At 42.2% G+C, this 16,671-nt stretch overlaps 1 protein-coding gene across 1 annotated transcript in view; it reads left to right on the forward strand.

The window, feature by feature from the left end:
• The window catches only part of LOC140351443 (adhesion G protein-coupled receptor A2-like), a 115,203-nt gene extending 99,119 nt beyond the window's left edge, over positions 1-16,084 (forward strand). Inside the window, exons 9-14 of the mRNA XM_072437282.1 lie at positions 4,292-4,523; positions 6,821-6,970; positions 12,010-12,171; positions 15,404-15,673; positions 15,786-15,868; positions 16,063-16,084. Coding sequence (XP_072293383.1) covers positions 4,292-4,523; positions 6,821-6,970; positions 12,010-12,171; positions 15,404-15,673; positions 15,786-15,868; positions 16,063-16,084 — 919 coding nt within the window. The remainder of the gene's footprint in view (positions 1-4,291; positions 4,524-6,820; positions 6,971-12,009; positions 12,172-15,403; positions 15,674-15,785; positions 15,869-16,062) is intronic.
• The last annotated feature ends 587 nt before the right edge of the window (positions 16,085-16,671 follow it).

Raw genomic sequence — 16,671 nt, forward strand, 5'->3', positions numbered from 1 at the left:
ATGGTCCCTATTCTGTTCCTGGTCTAGTCCCGGCTGCACGGGAGACGCTGAGGGGCTGAGCTCGGCCTTACTGCTACTGCTAATGCTAATGCTACGCCCTGCAGCGCGGTCCGGTAGCCCTCGCGCTAAAACCGAACTATAACTGGACTTAAGCTCCTCTAAACAGCGGATCTGCGCTTCTAACTCCGTAACCCTGGCCTCCAAAACTACCACTACACTGCACTTCACGCACCTATCATCAGAGAAGGAGCCAGGGTTCTGACTCGACATATGACAGCTCAAACAGGTAAAGGTAGATCCAGCCATGACGCTAGCGGCTAGGCTACGCTAGGCTAGTTCAGGCTGGAGCTAGAGAGTGAGGAGGGCTTTTTAATCCACGAAATACTGAAAAGCGAGCGGCTTGAGGCTCCGGATTGTTTGCGGAGAAATCAAACGTTCACTTTCGTGTATATGATGCGTAAATAGTGTGTATAATTCGTGGATTAATCGGTAAAAGGCTCTAAGAACGAACAGCTCTGAAAACGCGACACACTCACCGGAAATGACGTCACCGGAGATCCTGTTGGACATCTGTCTGAACACCACTTACTTTCAATTCCGGGGACAATTTTACAGACAGATTCATGGCTGTGCCATGGGCTCGCCCGTCTCTCCCATAGTGGCCAACCTGTACATGGAGCACTTTGAGAAGAAGGCACTGGCCTCATTCTCAGGCATAGCCCCAAAACTGTGGCTCCGCTATGTCGATGATACATTTGTAACAATCAAGGAACAAGAGCTGGAAACCTTCTCTGATCACATCAATGCTGTGGACCCACATATCAGGTTTACAAGAGAAGACGCTAAGGAGAATCGCTTGGCCTTTCTTGATTGTGCCACGATCAGAGGAGAGGACGGGAAACTCCAAATAGAAGTATATAGGAAACCTACACACACGGACCAGTATCTGCTCTTTGGTTCCAACCACCCACTACAGCACAAGCTGGGTGTGATCAGAACCTTACAACACAGAGCTCAAGGTGTGCCCACCAGCTCAGAGGGCAAGAAGAAAGAGGAAAAACATGTCCGTAATGCCCTCTCAGCCTGTGGTTACTCCGCTTGGGCTCTCAACAGAGTGAAGAGAACCAAGAAGCAGGACAAAAGGGAAACTGAACAGAGAAGGAAGGGTGTTTCTATCCCTTATGTGTCTGGCCTGTCGGAAAAACTGCAGAAATTTTTTAGACAACACAAAGTCCCTGTTTATTTTAAACCAGGAAACACTTTAAGACAAAAACTGGTTCACCCTAAGGACAAGTTGCCGACTCAAAAACAGAGCAATGTAGTTTATTCGATCCAATGCAGTGAAGAAAGCTGTAAAGAACGGTACATAGGTGAGACGAAACAGCCTCTACACAAGAGGCTTTATCAGCACAGAAGAAATACAAGTTCAGGACCTCAGAGTGCCGTGCATCTCCATCTTGAAGCCTCTAATCACTCGTTTGAAGACGGTGAGGTGAAGGTTTTAAGCAGGGAGAAAAGATGGTTTGAAAGAGGAGTCAAGGAAGCTATTTTTGTTAAAAAAGAAAGACCTTCTTTAAACAGAAATGGAGGGCTAAGGTTTAATCTTCCTGTTATTTATAATGGGTTACTGAACCCCTGGAGAGGTAGAGGACCAGGACAAGGACATTTAGATGCTAATCAGGTACTCAGGGTGGTTGAGCCAGGGTCTCACAAAGACAAAGAGGATTCTAATAGCCCATTAAGATTCTGAATAGGCTAGCTCGGTAGATACAAGGGGGGAGTTTCTGTTGAAACAAAGAACTCTTTCTACTTCAGGAAGGCTCCTCCCAATGGGCGGGTCTTACCACAGAACAGTATTAATATCGGAGTTCTCGATCTAAATTCTTTTATTGACAATGACTCTTGGATGAGAGTCGAAACGTCTACTTTTTCAAACTGAGTCCAGATGACTACAACTGAAGCTTTTTCTACTATGGAACACGCCTGGACGAATGAGGGATTACACCGACATATTCTGAATTTAGTTACTTCCAACACGACTCGATACACAGATTAAGAAATGATTGTATATTCCTTTTTAAAGCAGTAAACCTATGTTACTAGGTCTGGTAGTTGCTATTATCACGTTCGATGCGATTGGATTTGTTTTTTCCACATCAGTTTTATACAGCAAGCTTTTTTAATGTATTTTTTAATATTATTTGATTACGTCTCACATGATATATCTCTTCCCTTGCCGTTTCCCCGTCCTGGTGACGTTCCACAGATGTTGGATGTTCAGTGCTCCTCAGTGGGCGTGCTGCTGGGGCCGGGTACACCGCACTATCTGCCTTCAGCCCAGTTTGAGTGCAGTGAGCAGAAAGCCTTTGTTTTACTGACGTTCTGAAGTAATGGGCTGGAAAATGAGCCCTCTTTTTGTTCAGGCTGAAATTAATGCAATTTATGACTAAGTAGCTGCTGCAAGGACACGGACACAAAATATAATGCAGAAATGAGAGCAGGGAGGACTGTTAGAGGAAGGTTTATGCTCTAAAACTGCTCTTAACTCCGTGATATCTGGACTATGCAGACTCTAAAACACATGCAAACAAACACAGCGGTTAAAGGCGCTGTCGTGTGTTCTTAGGCAAGACACTTCACCCACATTGAGTAGTTTGATGGTGCAGATATTAGTCGCTTTATTTGGCCCAGGGCAGTTGTGGCGACAGAAGTAGTTTACCATCACTGAGAGAGGAGTGAATAATGCACTGCAAAGTAGCATGAAAGGCGCTAGAAAAATCCAATGATTAATTATAATGCATTAATTACAAAGCATTAACCTTTAAGTTGATTGAAGTGTTTGAACTTTCAGCTTATATAAAACGGCACCAGTCCTACAGTAAAACAGGAACAATGTAACAAAAGCAGCACAAATGCTTGAAAACTAAACATGCATCATTTCCCTAGTGCATTAAGAGCTCCTGGACAGTAGGTTTTCTTGACCTTTCACTCTCGGACGGGTTCTATTTCACCGGAACACTAAAAGCCATAGGGCAGAAAATGAAAGTGTCCAATTTGCTTGTAAAGCCGTGGCAGGCGTGTCAGGGTCGGGCAGTGGAGCAGGTTAAAGCCTGGCCTCCAGATGACATTATTGAGAGCAGAGTAATGACTCGTACGTTTTCTTTTTAAACGTCAAAAATTTTTCATTTTTTTTATCATTAAGTAATCCATTTCAAGGCTAATGTCTGTAAAATCTTGCTCTGGCACATGCATCAGAGCTGGCACAAAATGAAATATGTGAAATGATTAAGGTGGTTTTTAATGTGATTTTTGGAGTCAGTTGTTGTTGAACGCTGTTGATACAACTTTAAATCATGGACAAAGACTTCATTCATAATGAACTAATAGTTTATTAAGAAGGATTCAGATTTAGTAACTTCTTAATTAAGGGTGTAGAATGTAATATAATTAAAAGTCTAAGCCTTAGAGTTTTATTGAAATTATTGTGTTAATAAACAATTTGTTCTTTGTGATTGTAATTATAAACTCTAAAACACACAAAAAGACCTTTCCCCCACAAAGACAGCTGCATTATCCCATCAAAATATATATAAAGAAAAATTATGTTGTTTTCGATCTGTCTTCCTAAATCTTCTATATCTAGATGCCTTTAGTCCCAATATTTCAACCTGTATTTGGTTGATAATGTATTCAAATGTCTTAATGTACAATACAAATAATAATAGTTAGTTGCAGCCCTTAAAGCAACTTTAAACCTCTTACGCTTAGGACCTCTGGACTCTTTATTTATTCCATTGTGTCCACCATTTTATAAAAGTGAACTCTAAAGCTGCTTCATCTGCTGTATATGAAAATAAAGTTGTAACTCTTCCAGTCAAATAAATAATTCTGGGAAACATCAGGGTCAGTTTGTTCTCCGAAGCCACAAATAAAATATGAACCTGAAATAAAATGAAAAATGAATAGGACTTTTATACGGATTCCGCCTGGACATTGTTGCTTCATTACAAGTCCCTCAAACTAATCTTTAGTTAATTTACTTTCAGCTTTTAAAAGAGAATTGTCAAAACCCAATAAACGCTCATTTTGTGTCAGTCCGACCCTCCTCCAACCCCAGCTTTACTCATTCATATATTTAACAAAGAAAACAGAATTTAAAATCTGATTTCCTCTGTGCAGAGCTTGTTTCTAAAAACATCAGACATCAGAGTTTCAAAAAATAAACCCCGGCTGCGTGAAACATATTGAAATAGCCTCTGATTTGAATCACTTTCCTTATTTTGAACAACAGGTGGCCAAAGACGCTGGCTGGCATCCTGGCCTTCCTGCCCTGCGCCCCTGCTACCTTTGGCTCCGCCCCTTACCCCTCAGGCCACGCTCCTCACTCGTCCTACTCGCGGGGAGAGAGGAAGGAGAAGAAGGCGTGGCGGAGGTGTGACCGCACCGGCCGCTGGGCAGAGGACGACTACACCCAGTGTCCCTACGCCAGCGAGCTGACCCGAGTGCTGCACGAGCTCACACAGGTTTGTCCTGCTCATTCACTCACTCTGACGCCCTGACGCAGACCTGATCCGTGAGACCTTCTGCAGAGCCAATCGGGGCGTTGTGAGAGTTCTAATAATGTATTTAGCTTTTATTTACTGGGACAATAAACTCTCATGTTAGTCTCTTGTGCACACATTTTTGTGCCAAATGTTTTGCAGTGCCAAGCTGTATCTGTGGATCAACCAATCACAGCCCTCGCAGTCATTCTAACACAAAGTGACTTTTTGGCCGAGGTTTATGTACACGGTTTGCAAGCTCTTTGATTGGCTGCCAGCTGCGTCGTGGAGCTGTGTAAATACATGTACATAAAATACACATTCAGAATACTAATTTGTGTTACTGTATTCTGGTTATTCAGAATAGTTACTTTGCTAAATCCAAGTAATATTGTGGTGTGTGATCATGTGATTTTGGCTTCACTCTGAACACGATAAAGAACACTGGAAAACACACTTGTGGTACATACGTTTGTGTGTGTGTGTGTGTGTGTGTGTGTGTGCGTGTTTGTGTGTGCGTGTGTGTGCGTGTTTGTGTGTGTGTGTCCATGTTTGTATGTGCGTGCGTGCGTGCGCGTGCGTGCGCGTGTCCGCGTGCGTGCGTGTGTGTGTGTGCGTGTGCGTGTGTGTGTTTATTCCTTGAAGTTATTCACTTGCCCAATAATAAATCTACTTTTATTATAAAATGAATTGTTAAAAATATTTCCAAAGTCCATTTACAGTTCTGTTTCATACTGTATCTGGACGACCTTCTAACCATGAATCCTCCTATATTAATACATTTTAATGCAAATCCAGGCTGTTAGTTTAGTCCGACCTCACACGGCGGGGGATATGGAAAAATAACAAAAAACAATGAAGATTTTTTTTCTTATATTGATCAATCTCAATTTTCTATTAAAAAAAAAAAAAAAAAAAGTAAATATGGTTGATTTCATGACATTTAACACAAATAATATCCAAATATCTTCCTCTAAAGTCCGACAGAGGGTCGACTGTGGACCTCTCCATTCAAAAAACCCTCCCAAATAATTGTACATTTGCATCCATTGCCCCGCCCTCTAATCCTTCTCCAGAGTGTCCATGTGGATTGCTTAACATTGCCCAAAGTCTTCATACCCAGCGTGGTGTGCACTTTGTTTACCCAGCGGAGGTGTGATGTTGCAGCTCTGTTTGCAGTAGCACTCCGCCTGTCGACTTTCACAGATTTGTGGAGCTGTGATACAAACTGCTAAAAGGCGAGATTTAATAACTCCATATCTCACAATGCTCAAACATCTCCAGTGTATTCTCTGCAGCCTGCAGCGCTCTCTGCACCTGCACCTTCTATTGACTGAAGACACTTACATTACTCCCGAGCCCATGTACACTAATCTTATTCTTTTAGTGAATAAAAAGATATTGGATAGTGGATTAGACATCTTCTTTCGTGCATTCTTCTTTGGTTATCTGGGGATTTTAGTTTTAATGCAAAACCTCAAAACAATGTGTCGTGCTCAGGCTTCTTATTGAACCGGCCTTATTTAGGCAGTATTTTTTACTGGCAAACGTATGCAATTTACCATAATAAGATAAGATAAGATAAGATATTCCTTTATTGTCCCACATGGGGAAATTTCATTGGTGCAACGCAGGTAGATACAGAGGTAGATACAGAAGAACAGATCACTTATAGGAAGTCTGAAAAACACTTTCAGTAGAAGATCTCCTATAAACAAAAACTCCCATAGACAATAAAATAAATAAATACCATTGCATGTGATCCCGACAGTAATTGCACATGAATTTCACAGTCAATAACAAACATTGCATTGTGATACAAACAAATGGTGGTAATTCCCTGTTTATTCTTATAACTTCCTGATAAAATCCATGGAAATTCAACCCTATGGATCATACAGAGGCTTGGGAAATTGATTAGTGAATTTCCCAAGCCTCTGTATGATCCATAGGGTTGAATTTCCATGGATTTTATCAGGAAGTTATAAGAATAAATAGGGAATTACCACCATTGAAGTTTGTATCTGTTTGTGGAAGTAGGAGTGGTGAACAGAAGAATAATGTATGCAATAAACATACATATACATGGCCAAATGTGATCACCAGTGCTTGATGCGGCTTTCATGCATCCAGGTCCAAAGTAGGTCCCCTTTCCAAGCCCATATTCACACCGAATTACCCACGATGACCCTTCACCTCAGATATATTTCAATGCGTAACCCTCTGTGAAACATGTGGACACCACTGGTTTAATCTGAGTTTTATTTCTTTTGTTTTAGATCTCAGTAAACACCAGTAACGCTCAGCCACTGGGGAAACAGTTGGTGGCCTTCACCAGCAGGGCGGCGCACTTCACCGACGTCATGGATGTCATCTTCGTCACTCATCTGGTGGAGAGGCTGACCAGGCTGCTGGGCAAACGCAGAGACGTAAGAAAAAGACCCTCAGTGAACTCCTTGGTCTCTGGCCTTACACAACCAGCTGACCACACTGCACCAGCTGACCACACTGCACCAGCTGACCACACTGCACCAGCTGACCACACTGCACCAGCTGACCACACCGCACCAGCTGACCACACTGCACCAGCTGACCACACCGCACCAGCTGACCACACTACACCAGCTGACCACACTACACCAGCTGACCACACACACTGCACCAGCTGACCACACTGCACCAGCTGACCACACTGCACCAGCTGACCACACACTCTGCACCAGCTGACCACACTGCACTCTCTGGACACTCTCTGGAGTGTTCCCCGATCAAGGCTCCAACAGACGACTTCCTCATTGAACGTCTCAGTGGGGAACAGAGGATGAGGTGCTGGAGGAGCAACCATCATGGGAGGACACGCCCCTACATGGGATGTACAGTACCACCTGCCTGACCCGCCAGCCCCGCCCACATTATGTTCGAATGCGTAAGGGTCTGGAATCGGAGTCAGAGCCAATGAAATCGTCGGTAATCCATTTACCTATCCAATCCCAGTCGGAGGTTTTATCGCGTCACACTGAGATACGGAAGTAGCTCTTCACCCCCGTTCCAAAACATTCAAGATGGCGGACCCGGCTCGTGACCCGGCTCTTGACCGAGTGTTTACTTCTGCTCCTGCTTCGGTTTTAAAAATCAGGAAAGTCCGCTCTACTTGCCGTGATGAACGTGCGTCATCGCGATTCAGGAGACATTTTCCTGCGTTCGGGGACGGATAACGTGGAACACGCCTTGTTGACATGGGCTACGTAATATCCGGTTAAGCGTGTCGCGTTTTTTGCATCACTTCTGGGTTTATGTGATTGGTTCTGTCTCTGCTCTAAACTCCGCCCTAGAAATTGAAACGCAGCGGTCGAGCCCCAGATCCACACAGTTTTGAGAAGTAGTTCGCCAAAACGTGTTGGGAATGGCCGGTCAGGCAACAGTACCACAGAAACATAACTGAAGTGGCTGATATCACGAAATCCAACCAATGGCTAGAGCGGGCCGGACTGAAGGACAGGAACAGGCCCTGAGCACCAGAGCAATGGAGGCCAAGATCTACCACACCAGACAAGACCCGCGGTATAGGCTGTGCCATGTGAGACCACATAACTGCAGGGTGTAAGATGCTGGCAGGGACAGCATACACGGAGCGCCATAACCGAGAGATTGGCATAGTAACGTTGTGCACAGTCGTCAGTGTTTGAGTGTGTGGCACAAATGATGCTCAGTTTGATAATGGAAGTGATGAAATAAGTGTTGAGAGGCTGTGAAAAGGTGCAAAGAGCTCGGCTGGCGTAGCGAGAACCAACGGCAGACACTGAAATCACTACCTACGATTAACACTGACATTAATGTGTGGCAGGGGCGTGCACGTAACACCCAAATATGATCTATTTTAAGAAGAGAAGACCAAGATCTAGTCCCACTGTGGATATTTACCACTCACCTTTTTCGCCATGTGCCCTTTCCACTTGATTTAAATGCACTAGCTCCAGCCAAAATGTCATTGAAGACATAAGACAGCTAATCAGCGCTTGAGACTACAGCATCCTCCAGGAAAAGTCATACAGCCATCACTCCGGGCTTTGCTGCGATCGATTCCAGACGGCTTAACTCTTCACCTCATCTGCCCTGTTCCCGGACACTTTGCACAGCTCTGGGCATCACATTTATAGCTATGAACAGGCCGGGATGTCTCTTTTGGGGCCGCTTATGTTTGGCCTTGAGTGAACTCTTTTCACTGAGGGTGTCATGGTCAGAGTAGTGCGTGCACTTTCTGTGTGGAGGCTGCATGTTCTCTCTGTGTCATGCCTGGGGTCCACGGCAGCACTCGCCAACAGTTTCTGAATACCTGCTTTACAATGTATTTTGTGACATATTGTAACTTGGTCTGATCAGAGTATTCCGAATACTTAAAATGATTTCACATTTAATTACATTATATCATAGTGTGAAAGCAGGTCATGGGATTAAACAGCTTTTTGTTTCACTGTTAGTTATACGATTATTGATCAAATTGGAGACTAATTTTTCAAACTAAATGAGTGCAGTTTGAAATGTAATGTTCCTGATCAACACACAGCGCATTCCTCTGTCACTGTATTCTGACCCAGCAAAGACTATGTTCTGTCTAACAGCAGAGCTATTACACATGGTGGTGACAGCAAATAAGTCAGGTGACTGAAACCCATGGATACGAGAGGTCTGCCACGTGCTTGTCTCCATGGAGATATTCTGTTTGCCTTGAATGTTCCACCGCGTGGCATTGTAGATCCTGTGTTTATCTCGCTTTTATTCAGTCGCAGGTGTTTTATTGCACCACTCCATAGATCTCCTTGATTATCGTCTCCATGGAGATAGATAAGTACTGTGGAAAATTCCACAAAACCGTTGATTAAGAGTCTGCCTATGTGTCTCCACGGTGATGTTACGCAGTCCTTTACATGTCAATGTGGGGGGCGTGGTCTGGCATGGGTGAAAACTTAACTTTTCCCCAATTTTAAGACATTTTTTTTAATAAATGATGTATATTTTAAGCCGAACTAATTCAAGTCAAGTCACACCTGAGTCTAATTGGAGTTTGTTAATGTGGCATTCCCTCAGATGAGATGTTAAAATACAGCTGGTGGTGCTAGCATCGCAATAGCATTTAGCCTGCAGCTAATAGAGCAGCTCCTCTACATTTAAATGAATAGATTTCTTCTGACTTTTGATTTCCAATAAAGGCAAGTTGGTCTTCTGCATTTGACCCAACCTCCAAAGCTGCTACATCAACATGTCAGGGGAAGGCGTACATCTTCAACGTTTGGTCAACTGAACGATTAGCTTCTTGATCATATTTGAAATGGGCGAACTCAACGTCCCTGGAGTAAACTCGAACAGACACAGAGAGCACGTGTAATGAACCCGGGACCGTGCAGCGGTGAGTCGAGTCTAACCTGGAGTGAACCCGTTTCCCTCGGCTTTAGCATCAAACTGAAGGTCAGGCTGAGCACGGAAAAGAGCGCAGAGCTTAGTCAAAGGAAAGAAAAAGAAAATCAATATGTGCTCCCTCAAGTCCAATTACTCACAACAGGGGACGCGGGAGGAGATATTATTAGGATGATGCTCAAAGTTTTATCATTGCCCCAGCCCAGACAATACCGACGAGCCCACCCTGTCCATCCATTAAAGCCCAGTCAAACGGCTCGACGCTGGAGGAGTACAGTGAGTAAATAGAGCCGTGTCATCCCCGGGAAGTGATTGGGCCCCGGCGGAGCTAGCAATCTAAATTAAATCTCTCGGTAATGAATGAAGTCAGCGGCGCCTCCCTGAGTGTCCCGAGCACGAATTTGCCTGTTGTTTCCCGAGGAGTGACGCGAACGAGCTGCTGGAGTCATCAAGGTTCGAGCCCGGAAAGACTTTTAATCACTGCGTTTCTGAACTGAGACGCTCCAAACTTGGAAATGGATCCAAAAAACTGTTGGAGTTGGTTCAGGAATTGAAAGTTTGACCCTTCATGCGCTGCCTTTAGTAAGACAAAAGGAACCTACAGCCATGTTTTAAGGCCCAGATGAACAATAAACCAGAATTTAGCATCAAGGGAGATGTATTTACTCTACAAATTATACTTCTGTGCTGTGTTTAGTCACCGCTCGCTCATTTTTGGTGTTTGTTCTATCCTTCCCCACTCGAAAGTCTGTGGATGTCCTGAACACAGGATTTGAACTGTAAACCGTTCTGTCCTGACACCGGAATGATGAGGAGGATTAAGGGATTTTTTGGCCATGACTCCGTTTAATTGAAATGTCTGACCTTTATGTCCAAGAGCAAGAAAACAGTTTTGTTCCCGGATGGCAGCGTGGGCCTACGAGGGGTCGTAAGTGTCTGTTTGTGGAATTTATCGTTTTGTGTTTGATGGAAAATGCGAAACACAAAGAACTTCTGCCTGACTTCCACACTCGACGTCACAGTAGAAAATCACCTAAGTTATATGCGTCTTTAACGTATTTGACTAAATACCACATGTTTGTTAGACTCGTTTTGAAAATTTCTACCTGCTCTCTCCAAATGTACCACGGCCCTGTTGATCCAAACCGACCCCTGAGCAAAACTGTGTTGGATTTAATTTGCCTGACCAGCCGCAACCTCAGACATCCTGTTCAAGCGGTCTAGAATCTGACCATAAAAGACGCCAAACCACCGCCCTCTCTTGGGTATGTTCAGATCACAGCGGCTAATTTGTAGCATGTGTCTCTCTCGAAGACATTTCTTCTAGAATATTCTCGTGACATTCAAAACAAGTACCGTATTTTCCAGACTCGCACCTTTTTTCATAGTTTTGGCCGGGGTGCGACTTATACTCCAGAGCGACTTATATGTGATATTATTCGTAATTTTCACACTGGCAACCACAAGAGGGCGCTCTAGGCTCTAAGCGACGCAGAAGAAGAATCTGCACTTCCTCTACCTCTGGAGTTTGTGGAGTTGTTTAGAAGTGACACAGAGGAAGAAGAATTCAATGGATTTAGTGATTTGGGGTAAAACTGATGCTTTGGTAAACCTGTTAGCATGTTCTTTATGCTATAGTTATCTGAATAACTGTTCATATGTTACGTTAACATACCAGACACTTACCACAGTTCTGTCTGTGCCTCATGTAGCTGAAGGTGTTAGCGTTAGCATACGTCATGTAGCTGAAGGTGTTAGCGTTAGCATACGTACACCTATTCACCATGTTCTCTCATCTGTTATTATTTTAAACTGTATTTCAAGATGAAATGTCTGTTCTTGGTCTTGGATTTTTATCAAATCAATCCCCCCAAATCTTATCTTATCTTAAAAATGTGACTTATATGTTTTTTCTTCTCTATTATGCATTTTTTGACTGGTGCGACTTATACTCCGGCGACGGGATACGATTCGAGAGTGAAATGCCTTGTGAAGTGTTTTGTGAAAGTGGCTGTGAGTCTCCCGGCGCTCACGTCTCTCCTCGTCTGTTCGGCAGCTGGGGGACTACATTTCGGACATTGCCAGTAACATGATGCAGGTGGAGGAGCACGTTCTGTGGATGGCGCAGAACGAAGCGCGCGCCTGCACCCGGATCGTGCAGTGCGTGGAGAGGATCGCGGACCTGGCCCTGACCTCGGACCACCGGGCCGTTTCTAAGGTACGGAACGCTCAACACTGTTTAGTCCTGTTTTCCAGTTATAGACAACACACATACTGTATGTATCAGTAATTGTCAAAAAACCTTCAGAACGAAAAGGTCATAACATTTCTGAAACACAGTTTTGCTATAGCTCAAGTAAACACACTCGGTATCCAAGTAAAATGTGTTTCGTCTTGGTGGAAAAGTGGATTTAAGTATAAAACACACTGTTTTTCAGTATTTCAGTTGTCGATTACTTAGCATTTTTTTACATTGAGATTCATTGGAATACATTTTTTACCAAATAAAAGTTGAACTATGGGGACTGAAAAGATTACTATGAAAGTATTGAATTATTGAAATCAAGACATTTTAAAAAACAAACAAACATTGTTTTATTGTTTATTTCTTATTTAAATTGATTCATAAGCTGACAGCGGTGTATTTATCTAGTTTCCCTGAGTCCATTACAAATAAAACAGATTTCAGTTCAAGTACAATAACATGGTTCTCAATCATTCCATTTCATTTCGATTTCATTACAGTAAATATTGAACAGTTCTTTGATAATAATGTAAAATAATTGTGTACAGTGCATGTTTAAATGACATTTTTTTTGTAGCAAGTCTTAAAAATCGAATACATGACTCTTTAGGTTAATTTTAAATGATTGCTTATTTTTGACTTGATACATTTTAATAGGATCCAAATGAATATTGCTCTGTACAATTTGGTGGAATACGATGACCTTTGACCTTTGTTCTGCTTATGAACATAATCACAGAGTATTTGACTCAATATAAAAAGGCAGTTTTAAGGTCTTTGTATTGTATAACAAGGTGCTTGATGTCACTTGTATTCTTTTGTCTAAATTAAGCTACGACAAAGTGGAACACATCAGTTCTTTGCTTGTTCTCAACGAGGACAAGTTTGCTGCTGTATTTGCATTTTTGCTAGATCTTTTTGAGATGCAGAACAATATGACAATAAGTGACATGATGTTCAAGACGTCCTGATTATTGCTCTCGTTTGACATAATGGCTGCATTGTTTCGTTACAGCAATGCTACGACCCATTTTGTGAACATAGTGTTTATGTGATCGTCAGAGAAAGACTAATGTTTAAGAGTCTGTAATTCAGATAAATATTAAACATGGTCAAAAGACTATTAGGATTATTAAAATAGTCGACTGGTCACGATTGGCCTGATTCATTGCAGCCTTAAAATAAATTATAACAGGATAAACAGTAGTAGGAGTATTCGGAGTAGTAGGAGTAATAGTAGGAATAGTAGTAGAAGTAGGAGTAGTAGGAGTAATAGTAAGAATAGTAGTAGTAGGAGTAGGAATAGTAGGAGTAATAGTAAGAATAGTAGTAGTAGGAGTAGGAATAGTAGGAGTAATAGTAGTAGTAGGAGGAGTAATAGTAGAAATAGTAGTAGTAGTAAGAATAGTAGTAGGAGTAGTAGGAGTAATAGTAGAAATAGTACTAGTAGTAGTAGGAGTAGGAATAGTAGAAGTAATTGTAGGAATAGTAGTAGTAGTAGGAGTAATAGTAGGATCAGTAGTAGTAGGAATAGGAGTAGGAATAGTAGGAGCAATAGTAGTAGTAGTAGTAGTAGTAGGAGTAATAGTAGGAGCAGTAGGAGTAGGAATAGTAGTAGTAGGATTAGTAGAACCAGTAGGAGCAGTAGGAGCAGTAGTAAATGCAGCTGTAGCATCTATTGTGGGTAAAGTTATTGCAGAAATAGCTCATGCATATAGATATAAAACAGTCAAACCTAATTTACACAGCACTTTTCACACACAAAAATGAAACACTAAGTACTTTACACAGTTAGCTATTTACCTTCTACTAAAGAAATAAAGAAGTATTTCAAAATGTACTTATTTTTTTATTTGAAAACAGCATTTGCATCACACGGACACAGATACATTTGGACTGTAACACCGAATAATACATTTATGTACGCACATATTTATGAATGTGGCCTCGCAGTTTAAAGACAAGGTCAATGTTGATTTACTGGACAATGAGGCTTTTTTAACTGCCCCCTTTGCCCAAAGAGTACAAACTTCATTATTACTGGCATAAAGTTTAGTAGAGACATTTTATATTGGTCATTAAGCTAATGCCTTTCTCTCCAAGTGACAGAGGGAAGGATGGACAGATGGAGAAACAATAGAAAGGAAGCCATTTTTCACTCTCTGGCTTTATTCTCATTATCAGCTCCAGTCAAATTAACTTCTCATTACCCCCCGGTCCGAGAAGAGAGGCAATGTGAGGGGCTTTTAGCCTGGTTATCAGCCTTTGACCTGGGCGGGGCTGGTAGAGCAGCAGCTGAACTCCCAATATTGGATTTATATGCCTCAAATGAGGGGTGGAAATTGTGTCAGACCAAAGAAAGTGAACTAAAAATGTACCACCATTAATGTTTTAAAGATAACAACAAACCATCACATATTAATGTAAAAAAGAACTGTAACAGTGGAGTTAGTATGGACTAGAAACCCCAAAGTCAAAGTGGGAAACGCCTCCAAAGATGGTGGAGAAAGACCGAGATCCTGTGGGACTTGCATTATTTCATTGTTTAATTGTACTGTGTCTGTCAAATAAAATACAACAAAGATTAAAACATACCCTATTTTCCGTTTTATAAATCGCACCTTTTTTCATAGTTTGGCCGGGGTGCGACTTATACTCCAGAGCGACTTATATGTGATATTATTTGTTATTTTCACACTGACAACCACAAGAGGGCACTCTAGGCTCACGCAGAAGAAGAATCTGCACTTCCTCTTCCTCTGGAGTTTGTGGAGTTGTTTAGAAGTGACACAGAGGAAGAAGAATTCAGTGGATTTAGTGATTTGGGGTAAAACTGATGCTTTGGTAAACTTGTTAGCATGTTCTTTATGCTATAGTTATCTGAATAACTGTTCATATGTTACGTTAACATACCAGACACTTACCACAGTTCTGTCTGTGCCTCATGTAGCTGAAGGTGTTAGCGTTAGCATACGTACACCTATTCACCATGTTCTCTCATCTGTTATTATTTTAAACTGCATTTACAGATGAAATGTCTGTTCTTGGTCTTGGATTTTATCAAATCAATTCCCCCCAAAATACGACTTATATTGTTTTTTTTTCTTCTCTATTATGCCTTTTTTTTTGGCTGGTGTGACTTATACTCCGGAAAATACGGTACTAACCTTGGTTCTAGGGTTGAACATTGATCCATCTGTCCCAGGTGTCCGCTAACATCGCTCTGGAGGCCTTCATGATCCGCCCCTCCAACATCCTGGGCCTGTCCTGCACCGTGCACCAGCGTCCCTCTCCCGCTCCGATGCAGGACGTCCCATCGCGCGTCTCACACGGCGCCCGACACTCGCGCGTTCCCGACCGCGATGCGGGAAGAAGGCCGGACGCTGCGGGAGAATCTCTGCTCAAGTTCAAATGCCACACGGTCAACAGCAGCAGCAGCAGCAGCAGCAGCTCGGCCACCACCCAGCTCCACAAGGTAATGCCACGTACTTCGCTTTTTTAGTCTTCAAATGTGTACCATCTGCTCCTGTGATTGTTAAATATGTTTTTGCTTCTATTTATAAATGTCCGTTGTAATTTGAGCCCAGTCCTTGGCAGTTGGTTCATTTGTTGGCAACCGTTTCTTTAGTGAAAGCGTTTGTTTCCTGCTGCCTAAAGTAAAGTCCAAAAGGTATCCATCTATTGTTTTGCAGGAGTTTTATGTCCCAGATGCATAGTCAAGTGGGATGGTCGTTTTGAAAGTAAAATTCTGCTTTTTACACTGATTTTTTTTTTATTTGATCAATGTTTTCAATCCAATAAGTGTGAATATATTGTAATATGTGCAAAATACGTCAATAGTTATGTTGTTGTTTGTTATTGCAGGGACTTTATTGAGTTTTATTGAAATGTATTGAGTTGTATTGAGTTGTATTGAGTTGTATTGAGTTTTATTGAGTTTTATGGAGTTTTGTAGAGTTTTGTGGAGTTTTATGGAGTATTACTATCCTCTCACACTTCTAAATCTACTGTGGTCAAATTCCGGGCCAGAGCTCTAGATTGTGTCATCACGCGTCATCAGAACGTTTAGTTAGCCAAATGTTGAACCACTGGAAATGTGACTTTACTCAACTTGTTGCATTCAAAAGTATGTGATAAATGTATTTGCCAGTAGTGACACAACATTTCAATCGGGTTGTTTCACCGCACTTTCGTTTATGGAAGTCGCGCTGCAAAATAACAGCCAATTTTGCCAAAACTGTCACCTTTTCACAAATTGGAACATGGAAAGTCAGTATTTTATTGGAGGAAACCGTGACTGAGGAAGGAAGCATAGGAGTTGCAGTTGTCAAAGTTGCTGTAAATCTTTCATTTTTGTGACTGTTTGTTCCAACCACAATACTTTCAGCTGTTTGAGTTGATGAAATATCTGCTCCAGTAACTGCTTCTCAGTTGAATCCTCAATTTTCACCTTATTTACTAGTTCAATTTGGA

This window comes from Eucyclogobius newberryi, unplaced genomic scaffold (assembly GCF_026437365.1).
Source record: "Eucyclogobius newberryi isolate DKJ021-1_F unplaced genomic scaffold, fEucNew1.0.hap1 SCAF_8, whole genome shotgun sequence".
In the NCBI taxonomy this organism is placed as follows: Eukaryota; Metazoa; Chordata; class Actinopteri; order Gobiiformes; family Gobiidae; genus Eucyclogobius; species Eucyclogobius newberryi.